The 19,493-nt window shown below is 49.2% G+C and overlaps 1 protein-coding gene across 2 annotated transcripts in view; it reads left to right on the forward strand.

Annotated features, from left to right (window-relative positions):
* taf1b (TATA box binding protein (Tbp)-associated factor, RNA polymerase I, B) overlaps positions 1-19,493 on the forward strand; it is a 150,967-nt gene that overhangs the window by 83,752 nt on the left and 47,722 nt on the right. For both annotated transcript variants that reach the window (XM_072498762.1, XM_072498763.1), the window contains exons 6-8: positions 10,631-10,772; positions 12,662-12,824; positions 18,236-18,335. In XM_072498762.1, the coding sequence (XP_072354863.1) occupies positions 10,631-10,772; positions 12,662-12,824; positions 18,236-18,335 (405 nt within the window). The remainder of the gene's footprint in view (positions 1-10,630; positions 10,773-12,661; positions 12,825-18,235; positions 18,336-19,493) is intronic.

Here is a 19,493-nt window from a genome sequence, read left to right on the forward strand (position 1 = left end):
ACTCGACCTTCACATTAACTGACTAGATCTTTATTGCTATCGCTGTTCTTTATCCAGTTTTTGAAAGTTTCCTGTAATATAAGAAAATGCACTAAATAGATAAGTTAAAACAATCCGTTGTATGATAAGTCATCCGATATTGGGGGGAAACTCAGAAAAGGGATTATTATGTATGCTGCTTTTGTACGCATACAGGAATACCAATAGAACGGAGTAAAATATCTAATGGAACACACTATACTCTAATGTGTGTATCTATTTCTTGTTTTGGTTACATGCATGTCTTTACATGTTTGAACATGAATCAAACAAAATCCCTCCCATTCAGAAACCTTGCAGGAGGTTGATTCCAGTAAGTGTGCTTTTTCCCCACTGAAACAAAGTACCGACAATGAACTGCATGGGGGATAATAATAAAGCATTTTAAAAAGAAAGCTGTGGCTATAGAAACTGATGATGCCAACAGAACCCTTTTTCTTTTAAGTACATCGAATCTTGAATGTAATATGCTTTACATAGTGTGTTTTTTCCACAAGGGCCAGGCTTGATTTAATTGATTAGATTGAATTAATGGAACATTTAAATTAAAAACTAGAGATTTACCAGCTATGCCTTAAAGTTGAAGCAACATGTTGTCGTTGGTTGTATTTCTATTTTTTTAGACAATGCATTCCGCTTCTGGTGTGTTGTACTTTTAATTCCCATTTTTATAAAATCTTTTTTTTTTTTTGTTACTCAAAAATATCAACAGACAAGTGGGCACATTTTCCTTCATACACGATATTAAAAAAAAGTTGCTGTTTGCAATTCATGGAGAAAACATTGAATGGGGAAAACAACGCATGCAGTCTAAGCCTGCTTGACTTTCTACTAATCAGACAGGCTCCATTACACGTGAAATGAAAATTGCTTGTTGTCATAAGTAGGCTTCAATGAAGTTACTGTGAAAAGCCCATAGTTGCTACATTCTGGCGCCTGTTCAGGGAGGCCGGTAAGTTTGCAATCCTTCCTGTTTGATTTTCCTTTGTGTGCTGAGCTGAAACGACTTTTTAAAAAATCCATTTGCTATAAGAAAACCAGGGTGTTTTGTAAATGAATGGACAGCTCTGTATGTAATATGCCCGTGCTTTGCCTATGCAACAACTATTCTCGAGCCTGCAGCTATTTGCTCATGAATATTTTGAGGCTCACTGTCCCTCATTCGTGCCTTTCCCTTGTGTGAGATTTACTATCTATTCACTCGCAAATGAGCAGTCCTTACTGCTTGTACTGCTTACTACACTTGGCATCCTTGGAGCTTTAACAGAGGAACGTACAACAAGATGAGCCTGGAAGTTCCTTTCCAGCAGTGTTCTCTGCAGGGGTGGCACAGTGATTAGCACTGCTCGGGTGACTGGAGTTTGCACATTCGCCCCATGACTGTGTGGGTTTCACCTGGGTGCTCCTGTTTCCTCCCACAGTCCAAAGATTTGCAGGTTAGGTGGATTGGCCATGACAAATTGCCCCTTAGGGTAGGGTTACAGGATGGGAGATTGGGCCGAGGTAGTGTCCTCTTTGGAAGGTTGGTGCAGACTCGATGGGCCGAATGGTCTCGTTCTGCACGGTAAGGATTCTACGATTCTATTCTATTCTATGATTCTAGTGTGAATCATTGCAGTACAAAGTTACAGAATTGTTACAGCACGGAAGGAGACCATTTGTACCATTGTGTCTGCACCGGGCTCTCCAAATGAACAACATGACTTGGTACTATTCCCCTGACTTTTCTCTGTACCCCTGCAGTGTTTCTCTATTCAAGAATTCATCTAATGCCTCATTTGAACCTGCCTGCACCATACTAACAGACCCTACTCAGGGCATCAGCCCACAGACCCTCATCTATCTCCTCCTCCCATTTTCCCTTTAGCTCCTCAACCGAGGTCTCCTCCTCTTCCTGCAGCTCCTGATAAATCGCCGAAACCTTGCCTTCTCCAACCCATACACCCGAGATCACCCTGTCCTGAATCCTGCATGCGGGAAACAGCGGGAATTCCCTCACTTGCATGTACCTGAAAGCGTTTTCCGGGGGTAGCCCAAACTTCTCCAGCGCCCCTAGGCTCGCAAACGTCCCATCAATGAACAGGTCCCCCATTCTTTTAATCCCTGCCCGATGCCTGCTCAGAAACCCCCCCCCCATCCATCCTTCCCGGGACGAACCGATGGTACTCTCGAATCGGGGACCAAACCGAAGGCCCCCGCCTCACCCCTGTGACGCCTCCACTGCCCCCAGATTTTCAGAGTCGCCGCCACCACCGGACTCATGGTGTACCTTGTCGGTGGGAGCGGCGACGGTGCCGTCACCAGCACCCTCAGACTCGTGCCCACACAGGACGCCATCTCTAGCCTCTTCCACGCCGCCCCCTCCCCTTCCATTACCCACTTACGGATCATCGCCACATTGGCTGCCCAGTAGTAGCCACATAGATTCGGCAACGCCAGCCTTCCTCTGTCCCTGCTACACTCCAGGAAAACCCTTTTTACCCGAGGGGTCTTATTCGCCCACACGAATCCTATGATGCTCCTGCTTACCCGTTTAAAAAAGGCCTTAGTGATCAGAATGGGAAGGCACTGAAATACAAAGAGAAACCTTGGAAGGACCGTCATTTTGACCGACTGCACCCGACCCGCCAGTGAGAGTATATCCCATCTTTTAAAATCCTCCTCCATCTTCTCCACCAGCCGCGTCAAATTGAGCTAGTGCAGGGCCCCCCAACTCCTAGCTACCTGGATCCCCAGGTACCGAAAGCTCCTTTCCGCCCTCTTCAGCAGAAGCTCATCTATCCCCCATCCCTGGTCTTCTGGGTGCACCACAAAGAGCTCACTCTTCCCCACGTTAAATCTATACCCCGAAAAGTCCCCAAACTCCCTAATGATCCGCATGACCTCTGCCATCCCCTCCACTGGGTCCGCAACATACAATAACAGGTCATCGGCATACAGCGACACCCGTGTTCCGCTCCCCCCCCCCCCCCCCCCCCCCCGAACCAGTCCCCTCCAGTTCCTGGACTCGCTCAGTGCCATGGCCAGCGGCTCAATTGCCAGTGCAAAGAACAAGGGGGACAGGGGACACCCCTGTCATGTCCCCCGGTACAGCCGAAAGTACTCCGACCTCCGTCGGTTTGAAGCCCCACTCGCCACCGGGGCTTTATATAGTAGCCTAACCCAACTGATGAACCCCTCCCCAAACCCAAATCTCCGCAGCATCTCCCAAAGATACTCCCACTCCACCCTATCGAAGGCCTTCTCCGCGTCCATAATCGCCACTACCTCCACTTCCCCCTCCACCAAAGCCATCATAATTACATTAAGGAGCCTGCACACATTGGTGTTCAGCTGCCTACCCTTCACAAATCCCGTCTGGTCCTCATGAATCACCCCCGGGACACAGTCCTCAATTCTCGTGGCCAGAACCTTCGCCAGCAACTTCGCGTTGACATTGAGGAGCGAGATCAGCCTGTACGATCCATACTGTAATGGGTCCTTGTCCCGCTCCAAAATCAAAGAGATCAGCGCCCTCGACATTGTCAGGGGCAAGGTCTCCCCCCTTCCTCGCCTCATTGAAAATCCTCACTAGCAGAGGCCCAGCAGGTCCACGTACTTCCTATACAATTCTACCGGGAACCCATCCGGCCCCGGGGCCTTCCCTGCCTGCATGCTCCCTCGTCCCTTAACCAGCTTCTCCAGCCCTATCGGTGCCCCCGGCCCAACCACCTGCTCCTCCTCCACCCTCAGCCGATCTAGAAATTGGCGCATCCCCCCCCCCCCTCTCCGTCAGGGGGTCCGACCTATACCCCTCACAGAAGTCCCTGAATGCCTTGTTTATTCCCACCGCACTCTGCACCGTGTTCCACCCTTTATCCCTAACTCCACCAATCCTCCTCGCTGCCTCACTCTTCCGAAGCTGATGTGCCAGCATCCGACTCGCCTTCTCCCCATACTCATACACCGCCCCTTGTGCATTCCTCCACTGCGCCTCTGCTTTCCCAATAGTCAGCAAGTCGAATTCCGTCTGGAGGTTCCGTCGCTCCCTAAGTAGTCCCTCCTCGGGGGCCTCTGCATTGCTCCTGTCCACCCTTAATATATCCCCCACCAGTCTCTCCCTCTCTCTCCTCTATCTCTTCTCCTTATGGACCCTAATGGAGATTAGCTCTCCCCTGACCACCGCCTTCAGCGCCTCCCAGACTACCCCCACCTGTACCTCCCCGTTGTCATTGGCCTCTAAGTACCTTTCGATACACCTCCTCATCCGCCAACAGTCCCACATTGAGGCGCTGGTCTCCTCCCCCAGCTCCAGCTCCACCCAATGCGGGGCATGATCTGAAATGGCTATGGCCGAATATTCCGTGGGTTGTGGTTATTTTAATTTGCTCTCGACACCAGGAAGTCTGTGCAAGTGAACACTGGGTGTGGATTACTTTTTTAAAATTGATTTTCATTTTGAATTGAATGTAAATTGATGCAGAATCTTGTAAACTGTTGGATGTTGTTAGCACAATGGTATATCTGTGCGAAGGTGTCACTTTGCTGTTATCTGGTAATTGACTTTAGAAAATTTTCATTCCTCAATTTCACTGTACTACACAATTTCTGAAAATGACAAATATTTGAGAGTTTTTTTCAGTATGTTTCAAGAACAAAGAAAAGTACAGCACAGGAACAGACCCTTCAGCCCTCCAAGCCTCCATTGTGCCTTAACTTAAAACAAACCTTCTGACCTTACTCAGCCCGTATCCCTCTATTTCCTCCCTATTCATGTATCCATCCAGATGCCTCTTAAATGTTGCTAATGTGCCTGCTTCCACCACATTCTCTGACAGCACATTCCAGGCCCCCACCACTCTGCGTGAAAAACTTACCTTGCGCATCTCTCTTAAACTTTCCCCCTCTCATCTTGAACCTGTGCCCCCTTATAATTGACACTTCCACCCTTGGAAAAAAGCATCTGACTGTCCACCCTGTCTATGCCTCTCATAATTTTGTAGACCTCTATCAGATCTCCCCTCAGCCTCTGTCTTTCTAGTGAAAACAATCCTAGTTTATTCAACCTCTCCTCATAGCCTATACCCTCGAGACCAGGCAATATTTTGCCTGGTGAACCTTTATTGCACTCTCTCCAAAACTTCCACTTCTGATAATGTGGTGAACAGAACTGCATGCAGTACTCCAAATGCGACCTAACCAAGGTTTTATATAGCTGCAGCATAATTTCCCAACTCTTGTACTCTTGGCTGATGACTGTATGCATGCCATATGCTTTATTAATCACCTTGGCCACCTGTGTTGCCAGACCCCTCTATGTTAATGTTCCTCAGGGTTCTACCATTTACAGTAGAATTCATACCTAGATTTGATCCTCCAAAATGCATCACCTCGCATTTGTTCGGATTAAACTCCATCTGCCATTTCTGTGCCCAAGTCTCCAATCTATCTATAATCCTGTTGGATCCTCTGACAATCCTCGGCACCATCAGCAACTCCACCAATCTTCATGTCATCCACAAACTTACTAATCAGACCACCCACATTTTCCTCCAGATCTTTTATATATACTACAAACAACTGAGGACCCAGCACTGATTCCTGCAGAACACCACTAGCTCAGATCTCCATTCAGAAAAACACCCACCGCTACTCTGTGTTCTATAACCAAGCAAGTTCTGTCTCTATCTAGCCAGCCCACCCTGAATCCCATGTGATTTTAGTTTTTGTACCAGTCTGCCATGTGGGATCTTGTCAAACGCCTTACTAAAGTCCATATAAACTACATCCACAACCCTTCCCTCATTAATTTTCTTTGTCACCTTTTTAAAAAACTCAATCAAGTTGGTGTGAATTGATCTTCCCCCTACAAAATCATGCTGCCTACCACTAACTAGTCCATTTTCCTCCAAATGTGAATACATCCTGTCCCTCAGTATCTTTTCCAAAAGCTTCCCCACCACTGATGTCAGGCTCAGCGGCCTATAATTCTGCTTCCTTTCTTAATCAAGGCAATAACATTGGCTATTTGCCATCCTCTGGAACCTCACCTGTGGTCAAAGAGGATGTGAAGATATCTGTTTAGGCCCCAGCTATTACTTTCCTTGCTCCCCGCAGTAACCTGGAATACATCCCTTCCGGCCCGAGGACTTGTCTACCTTAATGCAATTTGGGATACTCAACACTTCCTCCTTTGCTATGTTGATGTTCTCAAGAGAGTTCACACACCTATCCTTGACCTCAACATCCACCATGTCCTTCTCCCTGGTGAATATCGATATAAAGTACTCATTAAGGATTTCACCCACTTGAAATGAAAAAAAAAATGAAAATCGCTTATTGTCACAAGTAAGCTTCAAATGAAGTTATTGTGAATAGTCGCCACATTCTGGCCCCTGTTCGGGGAGGATGGTACGGGAATTGAACCGTGCTGCTGGCCTGCCTTGGTCTGCTTTAAAAGCCAGCTAATTAGCCCTGTGCTAAACCAGCCCCTTGTTGGAACCACTTCCTGTGCTTCCACACATAAGTTCCCTCCATTATCTTTTAAGTGGGGCTACTCTTTCTCTTGCTACCCTCTTGCCCCTAATATATGCGTAAAAAAGCCGTGGGATTCTCCTTGACCATGTTTGCAAAAGGCCCCTTTCAGCCCTCCTAATTCCACGTTAAAGTTCCTTCCTGGGCAGCACGGTGGTGCAGTGGTTAGCATTGCTGCCTCACGGCGCCGAGGTCCCAGGTTTAATCCCGGCAATGGGTCACTGTCCGTAGAGTTTGCACATTCTCCCTGTGTTTGCGTGTGTTTCGCCCCCACAACCCAAAAGATATGCAGGGTAGGGGGATTGGCCATGCTAAATTTCCCCTTAATTGGAAAAAATGAATTGGGTACTCTAAAATTCAAAAAAAAAGTTCCTTCCTACTTTCACTGTATCCCTCAAGGGCTTTGTCAGTTTTTAGATGCTTAGACCTATCTATCATAAGCTTCCTTTTTCCTTTGACTAAGCTTACAATTCCTCTTGTCATCCATGGTTTCCGAATCCTGTCATTTTTATCCTTCATTTTTGCTGGGACATGCCTGTCCTGCACTTCAATCAACTGGCCTTTAAAAGCCTCCCACATGTCAGAAGTAAGATTAGCCCTCAAATAGCCGCTCCAAATCCACATTCCCAAGTTCCTGTTTAATTTGGATGTAATTGGTCCTCGCCCAATTAAGCACCCTTGCCCATGGGCCACTCTTGTTCTTATCCATGGCTACTCGAAATCTTATGAAATTATGGTTGCTAAGCCCCAAATGCTCTCCCACTGAAACATCAATCACCTCGCCTGGCTCATTCCCCAATACCAAGTCTAGTATGGTCCCCTCCCTGGTTGGATTGTCAACATACTGTATCAAAAAGCCCTCTGGACACATCTAACAAATAGCTCTCTGTCTGATTTTGTATTTTAGAAACAGATGCAACAAAGTTACAAAATAATACCACACATAAGGAGAACGGGGGTGGGGTGGAAGACTGGCCCAGCACAATGGACACAAAATAGAACAGGAGAATGATACGACATTTGGCTCAGTGCAATCATTGGGCGAAACCGAATATTCCCATTAAAACCATGGATGGGTGCTGGGGGAGTCCACGTAATGTGAGCGCAGGAGCGGTTGCATTTTCGTGAGCTCCGGCACTGCTCATCTTTGAATCGGTCTTTTCATCCTGTTGCACATTCGTATTCATCTTTTCTTGGGGTGCAAGGCTTGTGCTGGGTCCCGAGGGATGATTGGTCGGTTTTCTTGCAAAAAAGAATAGAGATAAAATGTTAAAATCTTTGTTTGTCCGTGGCAGAGAAGTGGGCTTGCTATTGAGAGGGCTCCCACTTTGGCGATGCTGTGCATCAGATGAGGGCTGCCAACGGAGATGTCACCCTGGTTGAAAGTCTCGGCTCTAAGGTGCAGGTCGCCAGGGCTCACTTCCAAGGGTTGTGGGGTACCTTTATGGAGATGCACTCGGAGGTTCGTGTTGACCAGGTGGTTGGCTCCTTACCCCAGCTTTGGGCTTCATGGGCATCTTGTCGTTCTCCTTATGGGCGTGTTGGCTGTTCATCAATTGAGTAATCTATCCCTCTGCCATTGAGGATTCCTCCATGAGTTCTGAGATGACTCAGGGCCCGGACTAGGCCCTGTGCTCATATTATATGGAGGGTCAGTTCTGGTGGCTCTGGTCTTCTCTCCTCTTCTTCTTTTTCTTCAGTGGGAGACTCTGGGTCTGAGAACAACTTGGACTTGTTGCTGCTGGTCCTCTTTTCATTCTCTTCATCATTTTTTTGGCTATATGATCGATGTTGGTTATGTTCTGGGCCTGAATGGGGGTTTGGTTACGTTTCGGGGCACATATGTAACTTCCCCATACAGCAGGGGTCCTCGTGGACTTTCTTTGGTTTTTTTGTAGTGCTGGTCTAATGTACTCGTTCTTGGCTTCTGCTTGGGTGCAGTTGGATCTGATACCCGAGAGAGATGGCTATGTTGGGTTGCTGGTGTCTGTGGTGCTGCTTGGGCCAAGGGGTCTGTGTGTTAGGGTGCACCCAGTCTGGCTGAGAGCAGTGAGGCCTGGGAGGGTGAGCACCATCCTGCCATGTTTTTATGACTTTATCCTGCTCTTCCCCTGCTGATCTATCTCAGCAGGGATAGATTACTCAATTGATGAACAGCCAACACGCCCATAAGGAGAACGACAAGATGCCCATGAAGCCCAAAGCTGGGGTAAGGAGCCAACCACCTGGTCAACACGAACCTCCGAGTGCATCTCCATAAAGGTACCCCACAACCCTTGGAAGTGAGCTCTGGCTACCTGCACCTTAGAGCCGAGACTTTCAACCAGGGTGACATCTCCGTTGGCAGCCCTCATCTGATGCACAGCATCGCCAAAGTGGGAGCCCTCTCAATAGCAAGCCCACTTCTCTGCCACGGACAAACAAAGATTTTAACATTTTATCTCTATTCTTTTTTGCAAGAAAACCGACCAATCATCCCTCGGGACCCAGCACAAGCCTTGCACCCCAAGAAAAGATGAATACGAATGTGCAACAGGATGAAAAGACCGATTCAAAGATGAGCAGTGCCGGAGCTCACGAAAATGCAACCGCTCCTGCGCTCACATTACGTGGACTCCCCCAGCACCCATCCATGGTTTTAATGGCACGTGTCATGCTTGTTTCTTCTCAATGGCATATGATGCACTTATATTGCCAAGCTGGCCACCAATAGCAATTCTGTCATCGAGCCATTGATGTTTACAGCTCAACTATGCCGCCCAGTTTCGATCACTAAGCTAGTCCACTTCCCTGCATTTGACCCATATCCCTCTGTACCCACCCTGCCCATGTAATTGTCTAACTTTTTTAAAGTAAAGAATTATACCCGCCTCTGGCAGCCCATTCCAGATGCTCACCACCCTCTTGTGTGAAGTAATTTCTCTCTGGTCTCTTTTGTATCTCTCCCCTCTCACCTTAAACCTATGCCCTCTAGTTCTAGACTCCTCTACCTTTGGGAAAAGATGTTGACTATCTACCTTATCTGTGCTCCTCGTTATTTTATAGACCTATTCTCATTCTTAAACTGTGTCCCCTATTGCACTCTCCCTCAAATGAGGAAACATCCTCTCGGCATCCACCCAATCAGGCCTGGAATTCTCCGGCCATTATGATTCATTGTTCCCACCAGCAGCACACCCCCACTCTTGGGTCTCCCGGCGGCGTTGGGAGGCTTCAATGGGAAATTCCATTGACAAATGGCGGGAAGAGAGAACCTGCCAGCGAACTGCTAATCATTTGCTGAACCTACATAGTAACTTCTTGTGATTCATTGACCAGGACCAGCAGATCCCTCTATACCACTAAGTTCTGCAATTTCTCTCCATTTGAGTAATATGCTGTCTTTCTATTTTCATTGACACTGAGCCAAGTATTGCACCTGGGAGGGCAGCACGGTGGTGCAGTGGTTAGCACTGCTGCCTCACGGCGCCGAGGTCCCAGGTTCGATCCCTGCTCTGGGTCACTGTGCGTGTGGAGTTTGGACATTCTCCCCGTGTTTGCGTGGGCTTTACCTCTACAACCCAAAGATGTGCAGGATAGGTGGATTGGTCATGTTAAATTGCCCCTTAACTGAAAAAAATGAATTGGGTACTCTAAATTTAATTTGTAAAAAGTATTACACGTGTGACTCTGCTACGGCAAGAAGAAGCTCATATTGCAGACAGATAAGCTTTGCTACCTCCTTTAATGGCACAGAGAACCCAGCTTTCTTCGAGGTCAGTGGCAAATGGTGTTGCTCTGCCGCTGTCTGCAAAATCCAGCTTCGTATCTTTGTGACGTTAAACTAAGTTGAGTTGGGGAACAGATTTATATGGAACAAACAGAATGAAATTAAACCGACACGGCCAAGAAGGTTTCTTGCAAAGCAAATATAGTTATGCGCTTTCATTTTTTATGAAACAAGTCAGCATTCATAGTCTTATTAATTGCACAAAGTAAACTCCCAATATGAAGGGCTTTTCAGAGACTTGATTTTCCTTTGTTCCCTCCTCACCACTTTGCAAATGCGAGAATTTAATGAACACGTACATTATTACAGATTTCAGAGAGCAGTTCCGGTTCATCAGGATTGCAGACCGACTCAGATTTGTCACTGGTGCGTGGGTGGTCTTCGTTGTCTGAAAGTGATCCTGAAAGCCAAGACAATAGCATTCAATCACTCAACGATACAGTCGTATCAGGTATGAGATTTTGTCCATTTTTAATATTTTACTGTTTCTGAACAAGATAACCTAACTTTAGGTGAGTGCCTTTTGTTATTTCTCCTGAGCTCTTTCCAAACGATCACAAGTTCTTTCTTATATATTTATTCTCTTATCTCTCTCTTCCCATTCCACACCCCAATCGCACACCTTGAGATCACCTCCTTGAGATTATTGCCATCAAGGTTTATTTTCTTCATTTTTGATCATATGGATACTCTAGTTCACGTGAATGGATCAGTTTTAGCAGACTTCTGTTTGGCCCTGGCTGCCATTGCAGATACTGACGACATGAACTTCATGTGCAATTGTGTATGATAGTATCCAGTAAAAAAATAACATCTAATAATTTGATTCTGGGACATCAGCCTATGGTATAGTCATGCAATCAGGTTCAATATTTGTTTTTGTAGTTAACGGAAACCATAAGACATATGAGCAGAATTAGGCCACTCGGCCCATCGAGTCTGCTCCACCATTCAATCATGGCTGATATTTTTTGCTCATCCCCATTCTCCTGCCTTTGTCATAACCTCTGATCCCCTTATTAATCTATCTCTGTCTTAAAAACACTCAGTGATTTGACCTCCACAGTCTTCTCCGGCAATGAGTTCCACAGATTCACCACCCTCTGGCTGAAGAAATTCCTCCTCATCTCTGTTTTAAAGGTTCGTCCTTTTAGCCTGAGATGGTGTCCTCTGGTTCTAGTTTTTCCTACAAGTGGAATCATCCTTTCCACGTCCACTCTATCCAGGCCTCTCAGTATCCTGTAAGTTTCAATAAGATTCCACCTCATCCTTCTAAACTCCAACGAGTACAGACCCAGAGTTCTCAACCGTTCCTCATATGACAAGCTGTTCATTTCAGGGATCATTCTTGTGAACCTCCTCTGGATCCTCTGAAACAGAAAATTTTACTGTGTGCAAGAGGGTCCTGAAGTCAGTCTTGAGTTATACATAAATATTTATATCTTGTTGGAGTTGTAAATTACTTTAAAGGAGATACGCCAGTCCAAGAGAGTTGTGGGTTGGCGCATCGAGCATATTACACCAGATTGGTACTTACTATTTCACATCCATTATCTTCCATACAGTCAATTCCTAATTTAATCTGGATATTAAGCCACATGGAAAAATAATTTTCATGTAAAGAAGAATTCACTTCTTAATGGTTAATTTTGTGTATTCAGCAGAAGCCTGGAAACAGGTCAGCTGTTTTCTATCATTGAGAGACCACAATGTTTATTTGAATTGGAAATGGCAAAAGCATTTTGTGTGCATTACAATATGGGGATATTTTGAATATGAGACCGTGTGATTGATGGTGCAGCATGTTGAAGCATAATATGGTATATGAAGGTGATGGTTGGTTTCTTGAACTGTGCTACTCCTAATTTCAGCTGTGTGCTGAAGTGAGAATCATAGAATTTTCAGTGCAGAAGGAGGCCATTCGGTCCATCAAGTCTGCACCGGCCCTTGGAAAGAACACCGTACCTAAGCCCTCCACCTATCCCGTAACCCAGTAACCCTACCCAACCTTTTTGGACACGAAGGGCAATTTAGCATGGCTAATCCACCTAACCTGCACATCTTTGGACTGTGGGAGGAAACCGGAGCACCCTGAGGAAACCCGTGCAGACTCTGCATAGACAGTGACCCAAGCCTGAATCGAACCTGGGACCCTGGAACTGTGAAACAACTGTGTTAACCACTGTGCTAACATGTTGCCTAAAGGTATTGGTGAGGTAATGAGGCAGGCCAGGAATCTATCCGAGAAGGTGGTGAAAGAATTGCTAGGGAGCATTTCATGAACTACAGAGGAAATGGAAGGATAATATGTAAATATTGTGACACATTTATTTTGTTAAGACGATGAAGCAACATCTATACGGTCAGGATCTATTGATGGTCGTTTATATCTACGTGCTGCTTGCCGTAAAGGATTATTGATGTCTATGCCTTTGACACTGGCATTTTGTTATCTGGCACTGCTATGGCTTCGAGAATCAATTACTCTTGCAGATCTCCTACGGTAAGACAATGGCATTCACGTTTCAACTTTTTATATTGTATTGTATATAGTGTGTTGACATATTAACTGTTCCATGTTAAAAGTAAGATGTAGGGCAGCACGGTGGCACAGTGGTTAGCACTGCTGCCTCACGGCGCCGAGGACCCGGGTCTAATCCTGGCCCTTGGTCACTATCCGTGTGGAGTTTGCACATTCTCCCCGTGTTTGCGTGGGTTTCGCTCCCACAACCCAAAGATGTATTGGCCATGCTAAATTGCCCCTTAATTGGAAAAAACAAATTGGGTACTCTCAATTTTTTTTTAAAGTAAAACGTTAGGTTGATTCTTCTTTCTTAGTAAATTAATGGATGTCTTGTGGGTGTCACTGCAAATCAGACAATAGGCTTTTCTAATGACCGAGGTGTTTCACCATGCAATACACAATGTATCACTCTGCTACTGAATTGCAGTTGCAGCTTAGCTGACCTTGCACCCTCCCTAAATTTAAGCTCATCCAAAAATATGTGGGGCTGGATTCTTCATGGGATAACAGCGAAATCGCGAAACACGATCGGCCGAAAAATCGGCTCTTATGCCGAAACCAGGCCTGACGCCGGTTTCGCGGCCATTCGGCATTCTCCGGAACCCAAAATCGACGAAATTGCCGCGGCCCAGAAGTACGGTATGCATCTCATTATCGGTCCCGACGACCGATTCGGTGCCTCGGATGGGCTGATTTCCCGACGTTGTGTTTCTAATGTGCTATTAAGAAAATGGCGAACCTGGCGTGCTGGCTGAGGCGGCTGCGGGAGGAGGTAGGAGATGGCGTGGGGTGACTGCGGAGTCCCGGATTGGACACTGGCCGTGCTTTCTGCAGGGGGAGGGGGAGACCTGCCGGGGCTGGGGGAGGGGAAGGGTGGGGAGTCAGGCCGAGCAGCCTGGGAGCCCCCGACAGGACAGGGGCGGTGCCCACGCAGCGAGTGCAGTTACGGCGGTGGTCTTGCTGGCCACCCACCCTGGCTCCTGGGTGGACGCAGAGAAAATGGCCGTATGATGGCCCCCCTCTTCCCGTATGATGGCCACCCCATTCAACCGGTGACACCCACCGGGGGTCCACCCAGGGCCACACCGGCAACCCCCAGCAAGGGCAGTGCCATTAAATGGATGCCTTGGCAGCAGGGACGGGTGCCAGGACCGAGGCCGGGATGCGGGGGTGGGGGGCATGTGTGGTTAGGGCGCGTGGTGACAACCGGGGCCACTGTGTAGTCTATGGTACCTGATTGGGCACGGGTGTATGGGCCATGATGAAATGTTTTCCCCCCCCCGCCCCCCGTGGTGATGGTCGCTGTCCTGCATGCAGCCCTGTGGCTGCATGAGCGGGGGCGGCTCCTGGGGAGGTGGAGGCTGCAGCAGAGGAGCGGGCTGCAGAGGGGAAGGTGGCAGCCGCTCAGGCTGGAGGGCACGTCGCCGCCCAACAAGACTAGGAGGTGGAGGTGGTGCCAAGGAGGCGCCGGATGAGGCCACGTGTCTACCATGACCGCATGGCCTTCGAGGACCTCCCGGACTACGCATGCAGGGGGAGACCGCAGATGAGCAGGGAGACTGTGAGACACATCTGCCACATGATGGCACACCTGACACCGCATAGGAATGGGGGGGAGACACACTCCCCAGTGGCCGTTGAACTTCTACGCGATGGGGTATTGCCAGTCGCCGAGTGGGGACCTGTCTGGTATCTCCCAAACATCGGCGCACAGGTGCATCCGTGCCGTTACGGAGGCCCTGTATGCCCTTATGGACCGGTATATCCAGTACCCAGTGGACCGCGCCCACCAGGATGCCCGGGCAGCGAGGTTCGTTGCCATCGCCGGGATCCCCCGGGTCCAGGGGGTAATTGATGGCGTGCATGCCGCCCTGCAGCCACCTGCGGATAACAGGCCGCTGTTCACAAACCGAAAGGGGCACCACTCCATGAACGTTCAGGTGGTCTGTGACCGCCAGATGCAGGTCCTGCACATCTGTACCCGATACCCGGGCACTGTACATGACTCGTTCATTTTGGCACAATCTGTGATCCCTGACATGTTCGAGGGGAACTCCCCCCCCCCCCCCCCCCCCCCCCCCCCCGGCTGCAGGGCTGGTTGCTGGGTGACAGGGGTTACCCGTTGTGGTCGTGGCTGATGACGCCTATATGGAGGCCACAGACTGTTGTGGAGACCCGCTACAATGGTACCCATTGTGCGACCAGGGGTGTTGTCATGCGGTGCTTCGGGGTCCTGAAAATGCGCTTCAGGTGCCTGGACCACTCTGGAGAGGCCCTCCAGTATGAGGCTAGGAGGGTCAGCCGCATCATGGTCTGCTGTGTCCTCCGCAATATAGTCCAGCAGAGGGGCGATGTGCTGGAGGAGGATGACGGGGAGGAGGACAATGAGCGGCACATGGGCGCTGGCCAGGCATGGGACGTCGCACAATGGTACCGCCAGGGCCAGCGTGCACGGGACACATTAATCGAGACACGTTTCATCAACGAGGGGGTTTGCTGGGCAGGGGCATGGACACCACTATACTGCATCCCTTCACCAACGACCACCCTCACCTCACACACCCCGAAACCACCTGCATGCACACACCCCTCCGTTATATATACCTACGGCACTACGAGCCGGGGGCACTTGTGTTGGCAGTGACAGCGGGCCTGGTCCATGGCATGGAGGATGATTATAGCCCGCTCTGCGATGAGCTCCATGATCAACATTGTTAGACAATGTCTGACTCATGCTAACGGTAGCACCTTCCACCTGTGATCCCTGCAGGCGAGCTGGCCAGTCCGTCACAAGGCCCTGTCGAATAGCTGGGGATGGGGTGATGTGGATGATCGGGGGACGGGACTGCACGGTCCACCCACTGGGCCTCATTCGTCCACCACTCCTCGCTCTCAGTGGCCCCAACCCTACACCCATCAGACAGAGCACCAAGGCGGTTTTAACTGTATGAACATGTGTTTATTCTGAACAATTATATACAGTCTGTGCCTAGCCCCTATATCTAAGCTGTGCCCTGCACCCGTGCCTACTTAACTGGTGTCTAACGTCCTTGCCTTGCGGGCCCTACCACTACGCCTTTGTGGTTCTCCAGACGGTACACCAGGAGTGGAGGCAGCCTGCTGTGACTCCTGCCCTGCGACGAGGGTCCCCGTTGGCGCATGTCTCCTGGGGCAACCCGGCCTGGATGGGCCCGGCTGCTCCTCGATCGTCCCGGGTGATGTGGTGCTGCCCTGTTCTGCCCGCTTCCCAGCAGATGCACCAAGGACAGGAGGGGGGAGTCCGAGGTGCAGTGGTGTTCCGGCACCTCCCCTGCGGGAGTCAACGGCACGGGCCCCATCACCTCTGCCTCCTTCAGGGTGCCTGATGGCCATCGGGCTTCTCCATGGGACGGGGATGCGAGCGGAGCTATCCCCCAAGGCACCCCCCGCCATCGCTGCCAGTCTTGGAGGCCTGCTCTGGTCTCAACAAGGGTCTGAATGTTCACGCCCATGGAGCACAGGGAGTGGACCATCTCCGTCTGCGACTGTGCCACATCAGCCAGTGAGTGAGCCGTGTCCCTCTGGGTCTGTGTGACGCCGGCCTGCACCTTGGCAATGCTGCCGATGCTCTCAGCAATGGCCTGCTGTGACTGTGGCAGTGACTGAGGAGCGCTGCTGTAATCTCCGGCACATGGCTGCCTGTGAGAGGGCAGTCCTGACCTCGGCCTCGGTCCCCGCCTGCTCAGAATGCCCCAGGCCTTTGAACTGTTGACCCATGTCCCACACCGTCGCCCCCATTGCCTCCACCGCGAACGCCACTGTGCAGTATCGGCCTGGGTGGCACACATGACCGGCACCACCCCCTGCTCCTGCACACGGATGGACTCCTCCGCTTGCCCCTGCAGGTGCTGGAAGCCGGCAGTCATCTCCTCCTCTAGTCCCTAGGTCTCTGCTTGCTCCTGCACTATGGGTGGGACTGCATGTTCCAGGAGCCCGGGACCCATCTGGGCGGCAGCTGGTTCCTGGGGCCGGACTGCCCTCCGACCATCTGGCCCCTCGGCTGCTCATACCTCCGCCTGCTGCACCGGACTGACTGTGTGGTGTGCACCAGAGAGTGTCCCAGGAGCCTCTTCACTAATTTGCCCAACCGAGGTGATAGTTTCTGAGATGATGGAGGATGTAGGCGACAGTGACGGAAAGTCAGTGTCCTCATCCGACCCGAACTCCGGGCTTTCCTGGGTCTCAGGCAGAGGGCTGGTGTTCCGGCTGCTCTCCCCGTCAGTGCTCTGTTGTCTAGGGGGCACCGGCTCTGGCACTGGCTGGGGGGCGGTCATTCGTGGATAAGCCGGGCCCACCCCTGGCTGGTCCTGTAAGACACAAGAAGGCATGTATGGTTAGACAGCGGGACGGGGTAGAGTCGTAATGTGGTGGGGTGAGGGGGGTTGGGGTGAGGGGGGTTGGGGTGTGGGGTGAGAGCGGTTGGGGTGAGGGGGCTTGGAGGGTTGGGTGAGAGGGGTTGGGGGATGAGGTGAGAGGGGTTGTGGTGTTGGGGGAGGGGGTGTGGGGTGAGGGGGGTTGGGGTGAGGGGGTTTGGGGTGTGGGTGAGGGGGGTTTGGGGGATTGGGCTGAGGGGTTGGTGTGTGGAGTGAGAGGTTGGGGTGAGGGGGGTTTGGGTTGGGGTGTGGGGTGAGGGGTTGGGGTGTGTAGTGAGGGGTTGGGGTGTGGGGGGTTGAGGTTTGGGTTGGGCACACATTTGTCGTGAGGACCCGGAACCAGGCAGGGGGTCTCACTTCGTCGCGCGCTGCCGACCTCCGCGTCAGCGACCTCCCTCCTCCGGCCCGCCGACCATGTCCAGTGCCCTCTGCTCTCCCATGGTTAGTGGCCGCAGGTTCCCCTCCCAAGCCTGTGGTCACTAATACATCCATGGCTTCAGTGTTAAAATTATTTTGCAGGTGCTGTAGATGTGCAAGTTGTTTTTATTAAACAGTGTTTTTCTTTTTTTTCCCAATTAAGGGACAATTTAGCACGGCCAATCCGCCTACCCTGCACATCTTTTGCGTTGTGGTGAGGGGTTGGGGAAGTTCTTACTGCATTTTTTGAGCTTGGAACCTTGTAGCTGAGCTGCTTTTATTTTTCTCCTTCTCCCTATATATTTCTATCGTTTTTTATTCAACTGTACATACTTCATTCTTGATGGCACATCATTGTTCTGAGATAGGAACTAACCTTTAACCATTCACGTCCTAACGCATTCCAGCCCTAGGCTGCCAGGTGTTGCTTGAATTACTTGATATCTTTTTTAATTCACCTATCTTTATATATATTATTTGTTGGGTAATGCAATTTTTACTGTCATCTGTAGTCTAATTTAACCATTAACTATCAATACGTACGTAATCTGTTTGAAATAGGTTTGTTTCAGAACGACATGTGCCATATTTAAATACCTTCCAGTATTTTCCTGAAGAGATGAAATTATACGGACCCGATATCCATATCTTTCAAGTACAGGTAAATACTTATTTGAACTAAAACTTTACATGTTCTGAACTGGAAAAAAATACAATTAATATTAATGAATGAAAATACAACTGTCGTCCTTCAAGGAGAGCAGATTATGAGGAGGTTCAATAGATGTGTTTAAAATCATGAGGGATCATCTTGTTCTTGCAGGTGACATCTTGCTGCTTTACACTTCTTCAGTCCAAGTTAGACAGTCACTGTGTGGTGTTAGGTGCATTGCTTTGAACCTGCTACAGATCTTCAGAGGCCACATTCATTTACAATGTGGTTGAAACTCTGATCTTGGTGAGCACAATCGGATGATGGGCTCCTCTTGAAATTCCATATGCAGAGGAATTGTGATGTGCTTGCATGGAGAAGACTGATCTTTTTGAATAGAACACATTTTTGAGGGAGGTCGAACCCTGGAATTCTACTGTCAGATCACTTATCAGATCTTTATTGGTGTCAATCCAAAGATTGCACCATTTCTCCTTTTTGTCAAAACCTGCGTTGGATTGGATTTGGGTTTATTGTCATATGTACCAAGGCACAGTGAAAAGTATTGTTCTGCGTACAGTCCAGACAGATCATTCCATACATGAAAAAACATAAGACGTACGATAGATACACAATATAAATAGATAGAGACATCGGGTGAGCATACGGAGTGTAGTACTACTCAGTAGAGAAGATGTGTGAAGAGATCAGTTCAATCCATAAGAGGGTCATTCAGGAGTCTGGTAACAGCCTGGAAGAAGGTGTTAGTACGTGTTCTCAGACTTTTGTATCTCCTGCCCGATGTAAAAGATTGGAAGAGAGAATAGCCCGATTGGGAGGAGTCTTTGATTATGCTGCCTGCTTTCCCAAGGCAGTGGGAAGTGTAGACAGAGTCAATGGATGGGAGGTGGTTTCGCGTGATAGACTGGGCTGTGTTCACGTCTCTCTGTTGTTTCTTAATGTATTGGGCTGATCAGACGCCATACCAGGCTGTGATGCAGCCAGATAGGATGCTTTCTATGGTGCATCTTTAAAAATTGCTAAGAGTCAATGTGGACATGCCGAATTTCTTGAGGAAGTATAGGCACTGTTTTACTTTCTTGGTCGTAGCGTCGACGTGGGTGGACCAAGACAGATTGTTGGTGATGTGCATACCTAGGAATTTGA

This window comes from Scyliorhinus torazame, chromosome 4 (assembly GCF_047496885.1).
Source record: "Scyliorhinus torazame isolate Kashiwa2021f chromosome 4, sScyTor2.1, whole genome shotgun sequence".
Classification (NCBI taxonomy): domain Eukaryota; kingdom Metazoa; phylum Chordata; class Chondrichthyes; order Carcharhiniformes; family Scyliorhinidae; genus Scyliorhinus; species Scyliorhinus torazame.